This window comes from Rousettus aegyptiacus, unplaced genomic scaffold (genome assembly GCF_014176215.1).
Source record: "Rousettus aegyptiacus isolate mRouAeg1 unplaced genomic scaffold, mRouAeg1.p scaffold_m13_p_9, whole genome shotgun sequence".
Lineage (NCBI taxonomy): Eukaryota > Metazoa > Chordata > Mammalia > Chiroptera > Pteropodidae > Rousettus > Rousettus aegyptiacus.
Window position 1 is genome coordinate 27,757,883 of NW_023416312.1, and position 13,547 is coordinate 27,771,429.

A 13,547-nucleotide genomic window follows, 5' to 3' on the forward strand; every position below is an offset into this window, starting at 1 on the left:
ATCTAAAAGGATATTATTTAAAACATTTATTGGCTGTTCTTGGTATTTATTCTCAATTCTTGGCACAAATGATTTTTTCTTTATAAACCTATGAAATTGCACAGTGCTCTATGTATTGCATATAATGCATCATTATTCACAATCAACATCATATAATACCAACTGTTAGTGAATGAGTGCAGCCATGTGCAAAGGCTGGTTATTCATATGGATCCATTTCTTTTAGGTTTTCTCTGTTGGTTCTAAAGACTGCATTTATCTAGACTCTTTGATTTAAGGCATTTAGAAAAAAAAAAGAACCCAAACCATTAATCTTCTTGCACACCAATACACACATGTATAATGCCACAAGGATTTCACCTTAGATATTCCAGGATCAAAAATATATATTTCTCGGGATGGTTGTATGCCTACAACATTAAAGAATAATTCTTCTGGGGCCAGGGGGCAGGAATAGATGAATGATCCTACATGCAGCTTTTAACAAAAGATCAAAGAAAAACCAAAGGAGAACTTTATTCTAAATTTTATGTTATCTTTCTGCAAGAAAATAAATTACAAATTTTAGAAACAATAAAAATGAGATTAAATTTATCTATAAGGACAGAAATGAGAACAGTGGTTATTCCTGGGTAGGGAAAGGAACTGATTGGGGAAAAAGCATAAGGAAGCTTTCTGGAGGGATGAGGATCAAAATATTCTATATATTGATTTGGATGTGAATTACATGGGTGTACGCATCTGTTAATACTCCTCTGACTGTATACTTAATTTCTGTGTATTTTACTATGTATAATCATACTTTGATTTAAAGAGAAAAGAAAGACAAATGACAATAATAAAAATCAGGGTAAGAAGCAAGAAATTTGAGTTCAAGTCCCAGCAAGAAGATTAATTAGTTATATGACATTCCACATGATACTTGCCCTTTTGGGTGTTCAGATCCTTCTATAAAACATAAAAATTTGGAACAGAAACAAACTCATAGATACAGAGAATATTTTGAGGGCTACTATATAGGAGGGGGTTGGGGGAACAGCAAAAAAGGGCAAAGGCGTTAAGAAGTACAAATGAATAGTTACAAAATAGACATGGATATATAAAGTGTAGCATAAGAAAAGTAGTTAACAATGTAAAAAATATGTAAGGGGGAAGAGGGGTACTAAATTTAGTAGGGTGACCACTTTGCGAGTTATACAGATCTCTAATCACTATGTTGTACAACTAAAACTAATATATTATTGTATGCCAACTATAATTGAAAAAAAATAATTGAATTGTACAATGTAAATATGAGCAACTAACTCTTATATTTCAATAAAGCTGAAGGAAAAAAAACATAAAATTTGGGCCAAGGGATAATTTTAATAACTTCAGAAAGATAACAATAATACTAACACTGATTCTTTCCTCCCTATACTAACTGGGGTCAGACTTTGGAGACAATCAACTTTTCATAATGGTGGTATATCAGAATCATGGCCCTTGTCATTCCTCCAGAACATCTCTGCATCTGATGCCACTATAAGGGAGCTGGGAATCCCATGGAAGAAAGAAATAGATACAAGCTGTACTCAGGGCTCAGTTCAGTAAATGAGTAGTACAGAAGCCAAGATTTTTCTAGAGTTAGGCAACTAAATGGGAAAAGACAAACTAAGTAAGTGTGGGCCCAACTCTTACACTATCAGTGACCACAAAACCAATCACGAGCTCTTAGAAATTGTCCCATGTGGGCAGCTCACTAAAGACTCCTATGACTGGAAGAGAAACTCTCCATGGAGAGAAGCGGGGATGGGGGCAGTAAGTGAGACTTTCCTGCACTAAGGCCAACACCCAGCCTTCTCTCCATCCCAAAGGAGGAGAGGGCAACTCCAGTGACTATGGCCCCAAAAGTTCTTTCACATCTGCATCAGAAGTACCAATACCATCTACTAACTCTCTGAAGTGATTCTCATCCTGAAGACAAGAATTCAGGGGCATATCAACTTCTTACCTGTCTCCATGTCTTCATGTAGGGATCTTCTGGACACTCTCCCGGGGGGTTTAATTTGATTCCTATTTTCTTCAAAAAGTTTTTTGTGAATACATCACAGTCATAAATCTTGAATGTCCAGCCATAAAAGACAATGTCTATGTTGATATTGAAATGATACACAGTATAAAACTGATCATCATCAGGAGGTGGGAGAGAAATCCGACGACGCCGGATAAAAGTCCCTGTGGTGTGAAATAAAATACAATTGTTTCATTGTATGGCTAACAAAGAAGAAGTCATAGCACATTTCTGCCAACAGCCCCATATGCTTTCCCACAACACTTACCTGGGCAAGGGGCTGGTTCTTGGAAGCAGCATTAGTAATGTTCAAACTCTGAGGGTGCCAGACGGAGCTGAGACTTCTGAGGTCAAAAGTTATTCGACCAGTCTTACATGTTATTAGAGTTGCCTAAGTGGTACTAGGAAAGTACTTTACTTTAACAAACCACAAAGAATTGGATGGGAGAGACAGGGGACATAAACAGCATGAGACCTAATGCCCCAGACACTGTCATCATGTATTTTCCCAGACCAAGCACACTCACTTTCACCTACTAGCACTCAATGCGAGCACACTAAACAAGGCACTAAGACCCCAAGGAAGAGTGCTCACAAAAATTCATACTCCTGGCTCAAAAAATAAAATAACACACTTCAATATAAGTGCCAACACAATGATTTATAGCTCCTTTAAACATGAATGACTTCATGCTGCTTTGATGCCTTGTGGAATCTTCTTTCCTCTACCAACCTCTTCACCCTCCTTCTTCCATAGCCTCTGTCTATCTTCACCCAATGCCCCCTGACACAGATACACGAAGTGAGGGTTATAAGAGGCTTCACAGTTGTAGCCAATGCTCTGGACCAAATTTTATGGATCTCATCCCATCTTTTACTTCTGACCCTGTGATGCCCATTCATTTCTTCTCTTGAGAATACGGACCCAGGGTCCCAATGTATACCCAAAATGGTGGTTAGCCACTAGAAGTAAAAGGATTACCTTCATAGATGAGTATGCTAACCATACCACACCATACGAACCAACTTACCCAAACACTGCTAAAACCTGTTGTCAAGAATTGTTTACAGTTTGAGATTTTACCCTATTTACAAGCTAATGAGTTAGCCTGCCATGGTTTCATGGAGTCTAGCAGAAGACACAAGATACTTTGGTTAGAAGTAAAAGTTTATTACTTGCAGCAATACCAGTAGCCAGAATATCAGTATTTTTTTGCACCAGTTTCCTACGCCTAAATTTCCACAGTTAACAACAAGATCCAGGTAACTCCTGCACATGCAGTGGGCTACATTACAGGAGAGGAAACCTGAGCTTAGGAAACTCAAATCTTTTATGATGGGCAATAAGCATTCCTGCCTTTTGCTTCAGAAGGAGACAGTACCTTTATTAGACCAAACAGTAAGCATGTCTGTCTCTCGCTCTGGAAGGAGATACCACCTCTATCTTCCAAGGCTATGAGCAAACCTGTAATTTGTTCCAGAAGAAGAGACTCTGTCTTCCAAAGCTGATCGCTACCTAAACATCCTTGAAGTAGTCCAGAACAAAAAGCAGTCTGCATCTCTGCTTATAAGATCTACAGAAATGCAAGATACCATAGAGAACTGTCTCTCAACATCTGTGACTAACTTAGGCTTGAGAATCTACTCAAGGGTAGAGATAAAAGGGAGGTTCCAGTCAAGATTGTGGAGTAGGTAGACACTGTGTTTGCCTCCTCCCATGACAACATTAAAATTACACCTAAACTATAGAACAATCAACCCAGAGAACTACTTGAAGACTAGCTGAATAGAAGTCCTGTAACTAAGGATATAAAGAAGAAGCCAAGACTTGTAGAAGGGGCAGAGATGCAAAATGGACTGGCCCCATACCCATGTGTGATGGTTGAGAATCAGGGGGTTATCTCAGCTGTAGAGGTCCTCTCTGAGGAGCAAAGGATCCCAACCCCATACCAGACTCCCCAGCCCAGAGTACAAGTGCTGGGAAGAGGAGTCCCTAAAACATCTGGCTGTGAAAACCAGCAGGGGTTCCATCTGCCTGGGTGAGACAGGCTGTTGGAAACCCAGGCATACTCATAAAGGGCCTACACACAGATTCAGGCACTCCCAGGCACTCACCCTGGACACTGGCTGAGGGACTGTGGCCCTAAGACATGCAGGAAGAGACTGGGTTATGTGGATTCAGGGCAGAGGCTGGAGGGGCAGCGGATATTGTCCTTGCATTGAGCCCTCCTCCTGTGCAAGCCTACAGGCAGGTGCCGTCTTTCCTGTGTTGAGCTCTCCCTGCACATAGCCAAATATGAATCTAGATTGGCCTGGTGAATTCTGCTTACTCCACCCTGGTGACTCCCTGGGACCTCACCCCAACTCATGCATCACAGGAGGCTCTTTCACCAGCAAAACTCTGGCTCTGGCTTACAATGACAAAGGCAGCTTCAGTGGCTTGCAGCTAGCCCCAACCTACCCTGCAGTCTTTTGTGGACAACTAGCAGGGGACTGTAGGCCCAGTAGGCAGTACCTGGCCTCCATGTACACTGAAACATTTGCAGAATGAGCCCAGGGTCAGTACTGAGGTCAAATATGAACCTGCATTAGCCTGATGAACACCACTTACCCCACCCTGGGACTCCCTGAGATGCTGCATCAACCAACTCACCTATCACCAGAGGCTCTTTCAGTGACTAAGCCTTATGGGCAGCTGGGTGGAGGTGGTAGCAGGGCTTAAGGTACCTGGGCATTTTGCTGAGCTGCCTCAGGCCCTGTACTGGTGGCAACCAGCCTTGGTTTGCAGCATAGCCTCTCCCATGCACCTCCAGGTCCAATGCTAGGCAGTGACCTAACAAGGATCGCTCTGTAGCTCCTACCAGGTAGCCCTATACCAGTCACAGCAGCAGCTGAACTTGGGCTGCAAGGGAGCCCCTCCCAAGAGGCCCCAAAACCAACACACTCAGTGGCTAGCTTGAGACCACAACAAAGCACCACCCAATTACTCCAAAAAGTAGCACAACCAAAGGGTGGTCTCAGCAGGCACCAGAGCCCTCTGAGGTGAATCTTGCTCCATATGGTCAGCCCCTGCAGTGCAGTTTGTAGGCTGTGGATATGGCTAGTACTCACAGCTAATCAACCTAAGAGTCAATCCCACTCACTGACATGCCAACAGCAATCAAAGCTCAACTATAACAGGAAGGCACACATAATTCACACAAGGGACAATTCTGAAGCACCCAGGTCCGGCGATCAGGGAAACTGCGTCACTGGGCTGCACAGATGCCTACTACATAAGGTCACCCAGCCAAGGCTGGGAGATGTTGTAGATGTACCTAAAACATAAAACAAACACAGAAAGGCAGCCACAATAAGGAGACAAAAAAAAAAACGTGTACCTGATGAAAGAACAGAAGAAAATTCAAGGAAAAAAAAACTAAACAAAATGGATGCAAGCAATCTAATAGATACAGAGTTCAAAACACTGGTTATAAGGACACTCAAGAAACTTAGTGAGAACATAAACAAAGAGATAGTAAGCACAAAAAAGGGCTTAGAAACCATAAAATGAACCAGTCAGAAATGAAGGATACAATAACTGAAATAAAGAATATACTAGAAGGAAACAACAGTAGATGAGATGAAGTAGTAGAATGAATCAGAGATTTGGAAGACAAGGTAACAGAAAACACCCAATAAAAACAGCAAACAGAAAAAAGAATTTTTAAAAATGAAGATAGTTTAAGGGACCTCTGGGACATCATCAAGCTTAACAACATTTGCAATGTTGGTACCATAAGAAGAGAGGAGAGAGTAGGGACTTAAGAACCTATTTAAAGAAATAATGATGGAAAACTCCCTAACTTGGTAAAGAAAATAAACATACAACCCCAAGAAACTCAGAGAGTCCCAAAAAAGATGATCCCAAAGAGGCCCACACAGAACTCAACATAATTAAAATACAAAAGGTTAAAGACAAAGAATCATAAAAGTGGCAAGAGAAAAGCTGTTAGTTACCTACAAGGGATCTCCCATAAGACTGTCAGTTGATTTCTCAACAGAAACTTTTCAGGCAAGAAGGGATTAGCATTAATTATTCAAAGTGATGAAAACCCAGGACCTACAACCAAGATTACTTTACCCACCAAAATTATCATTTAGAATTGGACAGATAAAGAGCTTCCCAAACAAGAAAAAGCTAGAGTTCATTATCACCAAGCCAGTATTAAAGGAAATGTTCTTTAAGAAGAAGAAAAAACTTTGTATCAAAAGTCTAAATAAAGATTGGCAATAACACATACCAACAAGTACTTCAAATGAAAAAGAATTAAATGCTCCAGTCAAAAGATAGGATAGCTGAATGGATAAAAAAAATAAGACTCTTACATTGGCTGCCTACAAGAGACTCACTTCAGATTTAAAGACACACACAAACTAAAAGTAATGGGATAGAAAAAGATATTTCATGATGGACCTTGAGGGTAGTGTGCTGAATGGAGTAAGTCAGATAGAGGAAGACAAATGCTGCATGATTTCACTTATATGTGGAATCGAAGGAACAAATAAATGAACAAACAAAACAAACAAATTCATAGATACAGAGAACATTTTGATGGTTACCATATGGGAGGAGGATTGAGGGGTTACTGAAAAGGGGGGAGGGGATTAAGAAGTACAAATTGGTAGTTACAAAATCATCATAGAGATAGTAAGTATAGCATAAGGAATATAGTCAATAATATTGTAATAACTATGTATGATATTGGAGGGGCACTAGATTTATTGGAGTGATCACAGTAATATAGCTGTATAATCACTATGTTGTACACCTGAAACTAATATAATATTGTATGCCAACTGAAAAAAAAAGAAACAAACTAAACAAAAAACAACTCCCAGATACAGAGAACAAAATGGTAATTGCCAGAGGAAAGGGAGTTAGGGGAGTGGATGAAAAAGGTAAAGTGATAAAGAAGCACAAATTAGTAGTTAAAAAATAGTCACAGGGATGTATATTACAGTATAGGGTATACAGTCAATATTATTGTGTGTCATGACTAGAGTAATCGGGGGGATTAATTCATAAATTATATAAATTACTAGCCATTGTACTATATATATGAAACTAATATAAAATAGAAAAATATAAAATAAAAAAGTAAAAAAGGAATGATATATGACCCAAACAATTCTACTTCTGGGTATTTATCCAAAGAAATCCAAACACTAATTCAAACAGATATATGCACTCTTATGTTCATTGCAGCATTATTTACAATAGCCGAGATACAGAAGCAACCTAAGTGCTAGGTAAAAATGATGTGGTACATATATACGATGGAATTTTACTCGGCCATAAAAAATAAAATAAATTTTACCATTTTTGAGGATATTATGCTAAATGAAATAAGTCAAACAGAGAAAGACAAATAACATATGATCTCACTTATATGTGGAATCTAAAGAACAAAACAGAAACAGATTCATAAGATAGAGAGAACAAACTGGTGATTGCCAGATGGGAGAAGGGTTTGGGAGTTGGGTGAAAAAGGTGAAAGGAGAAATACAAATGGCATTTACAAAATAGTCACAGGGGTGTAAAGTACAGCATAGGGAATATAGTCAATAATATTGTAATAACTATGTATAGTGCCAGGTGGGTATTAGACTAACCGAGGCAATCGCTTCATAAATTAATGTCTAACCACTATGCTGTACACTTTAAACTAACATAATATTGAATGTCTACTGTACTTGAAAACTAAAAACATAAATAAGATTTATAAAATAAAAAAAAATAACAAGCAGAGCAAACTGAGGTCTAATGGCTCAAATAAAATTGGCTTATGTGACTACTGTATGGAAGTATTTTAGTATGAAGATGTCAAGTAATCTTCTTTATATTTTATATAACACTGAGAATGGTGTCTTTTCCCTAAGTCTAAAAATACTTATTATTCCTTCCTATTCATTAGTGAACATTTAATGAATATCTTTATGTGCCAGGAACTGTGTTAAGCTCTGTTCCATTATTCTTCTAATCATCATTTCACTCTGTTGAGAGAAATTAACTAAAATCATTTTCATCTTCTTTTCTTTGCAGCAACTCTTAATTACTTGGTACATTAAATTAAAATAATAAAACTATAAAATTAGAGCTGGCCTAGAATATTTTTAAATGTACTACATAAAAGATGATATAATTTTACTGCAAAAAAATTATACTTCAATTAGCTTTTAATTCATGCCACCGAAAACAGTATGCAAATTATTTAATCATTCAAGAGTAGACATTTAAAACAAATTGCATACTTACACATCTATAAAAGCATGGGCATTTCAGGTATTTTCAGAAACTATGATGTATCACTTTAAAAAATATTTATATTGTCACGGTTTTTAAAATATGTAAGATTTATTCAATAGCCAGGAGCTTCTTCAGAAATTCCATCTTATCTTGCACTTCATTATAAAAATTTAAATAAGCAAGTTAGTGCTGATTTCTGTTCAGTAATACTTTGAATAGAAAACTTATATATTTTTTCTAGGTGGGAAGAACTGGCCCACCTACTGAGCTTTTAAATAATGATCATCATCATAATCATCACAGCCTATGATATGCTTTCATATACATTTTCTCCTTTAATCTTCATTAATCCCATGAGGAAGATAAAGAATGAATATAAATATTGTTTATGGATGAGAAAACCAAAGCTCAGAGTGGTTAAGTGACACGCCCAAGGTCACACCCTAACAAATGGCAGAAAAAGATCTTTAACCTGGGTTTTCAAGCTAAGAAGTAAATACTTTTACTTACTACAGTTTGCACTGAACTGTATCTCATAGTACTACTGCCACAAGTTACATAAGTGAAAGAGAGTGGGGAGTGTTACAGGTAAAACAGGATAGAAATAGGAAGAGCTGCCAGTCATCATGAAAAGGAAAGGAAAATGATGAAGCTGCTTTTACAAAAGAATAGCCTGTCTCTTCTCTAAGGGAAAATTTCTGGAAAGGTCCCACTTGCCAGCTGCAGCAATCCCTGCTCCAGGGCTAACATCACTGCACTGCCTGTCCCCCCCAACCGCCTTTAGAAGCCTGCATACCTCAGACCGCCACATTCTTATCTTAGCTCCCACACTCCTCTCATGAGATGGTTCTCAGAAGAGGGCAGGGAAGTTCTTTATGGTAACAACAAAAGAGTCCTGACCATCCATAGGTTGGAAAGAAAAGGCAGGTCTAACATTAAATGAGAAAATTTTAATAACAAGAAATCCAAAGTCACAATTCCATGTTAATCATAAAACTAACATGGGTCATTTGAAATCTATAGTTTCACATGAAAGCTCTCAATAACATATTTGTGGGGTCTCTCAAATGTATCCTTTAGGGACTGAAATTTCTAATGGTATTTATGTGATTATAGTCTTCCATGATAAGTGGCAGAAACTTCACCAAAAGAAATTTGTTCTGGATTATAAAAGAAATGGGCAGGATGTCGTGTTTTTGGCACACACTAAAGAGTGTCTGAGATCATCAAGGTATATAAATAAAAATAACACTATAAAAGGGAAAAGCAACAGCAAAAGCTCCATATCTGTCCTTTAAATTTTTAAATATTTACCTTTTTAACTGCCCCATAAAAACCACTTGGATAGATATCCAGGCATCAGATGCCTGCTTTTAAGCACTACCTTATCTTCATTTTTACATCTTCCTTTTTAAGTCCCAGCTATCTGATTATACTCTGCAAATTGTAACTTTATAACATTTCCCTGTGGTTTAGATCAAAATGATGATATATCCATTTATGTTTAATGCGTTTTCATTTCATTCAGTTGAGACTTTGCTCATGCCACTAAATTCAGCTTTTAAATAATTCACCTTCCAAAATTAAGACTCTGACCTCTTACTTCTATCTTAAAGTATTCTTAAGTTCATTTTGGTAATGTTGCAGACCAAAGGGTACATCAAAGTCTAGAGCCCCCAAATGTTAGCATGTTAGGTGCGCTAATGTCCTCTTGATTACTGTCTTCCTACCTGGTTTTCCTTATATACTCTTTGTTCTTCTAACAAATACCTCCCAACTCCTCACCTCACCATTTTCTCAGTTCTTTATCTCATGCTGTTCCTTTTGACTAATATGCATTCCTCTTGCATCTTTATTTGGAGCAACTTTTGAGGTACCACTCAAATGCTTTCTTCTCTAGTGGATACTGGTATTTCCTCCTTTGATCCCTCAAAGGATCTGGTACTGTTTTTGATGCCTGCATTCTGTTATGGGCTTTGTCTATTACTTTTCCTTTCCTTTTTCTCTCTTCTCTCTGTCCTTTCCTTCCTTTCTTCCTTTCTTCAGCAAATATTTATCAAGCAGCCACCATGCACCAAACACCTATCTTCACAGGTCAGTGACTTGCCTCCACTCTTAAATTCTCCACTCCATTCAGTGACAATTCTCTCCCCAAGATCCTCCTTCTGGGGTTGCCATATTTAGAATACTGAAATATAGGATGCCTAGTTAAATTTGAATTCCAAATAAACAATGAATAATTTTTAGTATAAGTGTGTTCCATGCAATATTTGGGATACAGTTATACTAAAAACTTCTTCATTGCTTATCTGAAATTCAAATTTAACTGGGCATCTCATATTTCACCTCACAGTCCTACCACCACACCTCTCATCCACTTTATGGAATGCAATACTTAAATATGGTATATGCCCACTATGAACAACATATGAATGACTGACTTCTATTTTATGATTACATTTGCTTAAGATAGATTATCTTACAGTACAAAAAATTAAAATAAGAAATACTATCTCGATGAAGGATGAAACAAGTCACTAGTGGAAATCAATGTTCTTAACCAGGATACACTAAGAACCAAGTGGAAACCAGTTCTTGACCTCACACCTATAGAATCAGAAATTCTTGGGGTGGGCCAGAAGATTCTGATGATTACTCTCAACTGAGAACAACTGGTACAGACCTTACCAGAAAATCATGACATGTTTCTAATCATTATCCTTTCTTTAACATAGATTAGTTTAAACTTGGTCATATTTGACAATTATTCTGTTAAACATTGGAAGTAAAACTACTGTGATTAACCTCTGACATTCTTGGCTTAATGAAATGTTTTAACTACATTCCAATAGAACAGCAACAAATTCTATAAATATAACACATTTAACCAAAAAGAGAGTGATGTTCTGGCAAGAAATGAAAGCAAGCCTTGAAGCATGACAGTGACTTGACTTTTAACACACACATACATCTCTGCCAACAAGGATTCATGAACGTTAAAAATATGTTGTTCTGATTAGAAGCTGAATGTAACTGAATGTCTATTTTTGGCACCATGCTAAGGGATGCCTCTTTGTCTCTGGCTTATTCCAAAGTTCTCCCTCTCCCCCAAAAAAATACATGATAGGAGAAGCAACTTAAAAAGAGGCTAATTCACACAAGTGCACTAATTTCTGCATGGTCAGCACCACAAAAAGAAACAGGTGCATCTGATCTCTGAGTTCATTTGAAAAATGTCTAAACCCTATGGAAGTGACAGGAATATCATCAGTGAGTGTGTGACACCTAAATGACTAACAGGCACAGGAAAAGCAGGCCCAGACCTCTCAAGATACAACTGAAAGGGACAATTATTACTAGTCTCTCTGAAGTCTAAGTCACTAATTCATTAAGCTTGTTTTCTTTTTTCCAATCATTTAATTTAGGAGAGCATGAAGAAGGCATTTAAATGATTTTCTAGGGTGTTGAGTCCAAAAAAAAACCTTTCTTAACAAAAATTATCATATTAAATATTTCAAGAGAGACTGGTTTATCACTAAACAAAGCTTGATGATAGAGTAGTTACCTGTGTTTACTTTCCGCAAGACTTACTAAAACCAGGTATCTCTACTCTGCTGACAAATAGTCTTGTTACATATCATGATTACTGTGTATTCTGTACAGATCCCTGAGCTGTGTCTTCATGCAGGGAAATGTCTTGATCAGAATGAGCCAATCAGAAATTCTGAAATTTTCAACAGACTTTAGAATTGTCTTTTATTTGGGTTTTCCCAAGTCTTTATAAATAATATTCCCCACTACTTACATAAAAATTATTTTCAAATAAATCATTATAACTATCTTCCATTTGCCTTTCCAAGATCCTCATAGAGGTTGCATTTCATTTCTCTTCTTGGACAGTTTAACAAAACTAAGACTCACTGGACAGATTCCAGTGAGCTGAAGGAACATGAACTCTCACTTTAAAAAGTAATAATAATAAAAACAATGTAAGTCGCTAACACAGGTTCAGAACATCCCGACCTTCAGCCCAACATTTGTGTAAATTTGGTGCCATGTGGGGAAGGTAATTAAAAAAATAAATAAATAAAACTTAGAGAATATCAGAGTAAAGCATTTAAGTGAAAACCGATGTAAAAATATTTTTGCTAAAGTAATACTGTCACCTAATATACACACTTAGGTAAAAGAGATGATCATACAAATTAAAAGTTGTAAATTTTCTTTCTTTTCTGAAATAATTCTTCAAACTTTTTCTAATACATCATTTTCAGTCTCTAAAAATTGCCTTATACATGTTTAAAATGACTCTAGAGTCTAAAGACCTATGGCCATGCCACCCTGAACAAGCCTGATCCCATCTGATCTCAGAAGCTAAGCAGGGTTGGGCCTGGTTAGTGCTTGGATGGAAGACCATCTAGGAAGACCAGGTGCTGTAAGCATAAAAATAAAAAAATAAGGGATTGTAAGCTGACAAGGTCCTTGCAGTCTGTGAGGTCAACTAAGGGTTGCCTCACCTAAAAAAAAAATTAAAAGAGTCTAAAGACCTCTTGTCCCTTTATAAAATAAAATGTCATACTTCCAACCTTAAAAGTCTGTGAATGCTTCTTTAAAAATATCAAGACATTTCCATATTTCCTAAAAGATTTACCATTAAGTTATAAGTTTTCCAAATGAAAAGATTAGTCTTTGTGGTAGAACACAAAGACTAATGAGGACAGCTCATATTGCCTCCTCAAACCAATCCTCACCTTTTCCCTCCACTAGCAAAACCAAGTACAGACACAAAATTGAATCACCTCCACATCAACAGCAGCCGTCTTCCAACAATGTAAAATGAGCCTGATCTAGACACCTCCAATTCCCAGTCCACATCTATAGTCTTGACTTTTTTCCTGAAAACACATACCAAGATTCCAACTGCCAGGTGGGCATTACTATACAAATGTCCCAACACGCCTTCAAAGGCCTCATGACCCAAACAAACACATCTCAGCTCCAACTCCAATGCTGGTCCTTACTCCATGCTCCTGGGTTTTATTAAAGCACCACCATCCTCTCAACCACAGAGTGAGCTCCCAGGCAATCAGTTAAGATTCAGATGGAGCAAATTACCTCTCTGGGCCTGTTTCCTTTCCTGTCAAAGCTAATGGTGGTTGCTGCAGAATTAAATAAGATAATGACAAAGTAGGCAATTTATCATTA

General features: G+C 37.5%; 1 protein-coding gene and 1 pseudogene across 1 annotated transcript in view; one reads left to right on the top strand and one right to left on the bottom strand.

Moving 5' to 3' along the window:
• The window catches only part of EFHC2 (EF-hand domain containing 2), a 173,235-nt gene that overhangs the window by 94,035 nt on the left and 65,653 nt on the right, over positions 1 to 13,547 (bottom strand). The window contains exon 4 of the mRNA XM_016166665.2: positions 1,994 to 2,217. Within this exon, the coding sequence (XP_016022151.2) occupies positions 1,994 to 2,217 (224 nt within the window). The remainder of the gene's footprint in view (positions 1 to 1,993; positions 2,218 to 13,547) is intronic.
• On the top strand, positions 12,666 to 12,784 carry LOC118608034 (annotated as a pseudogene).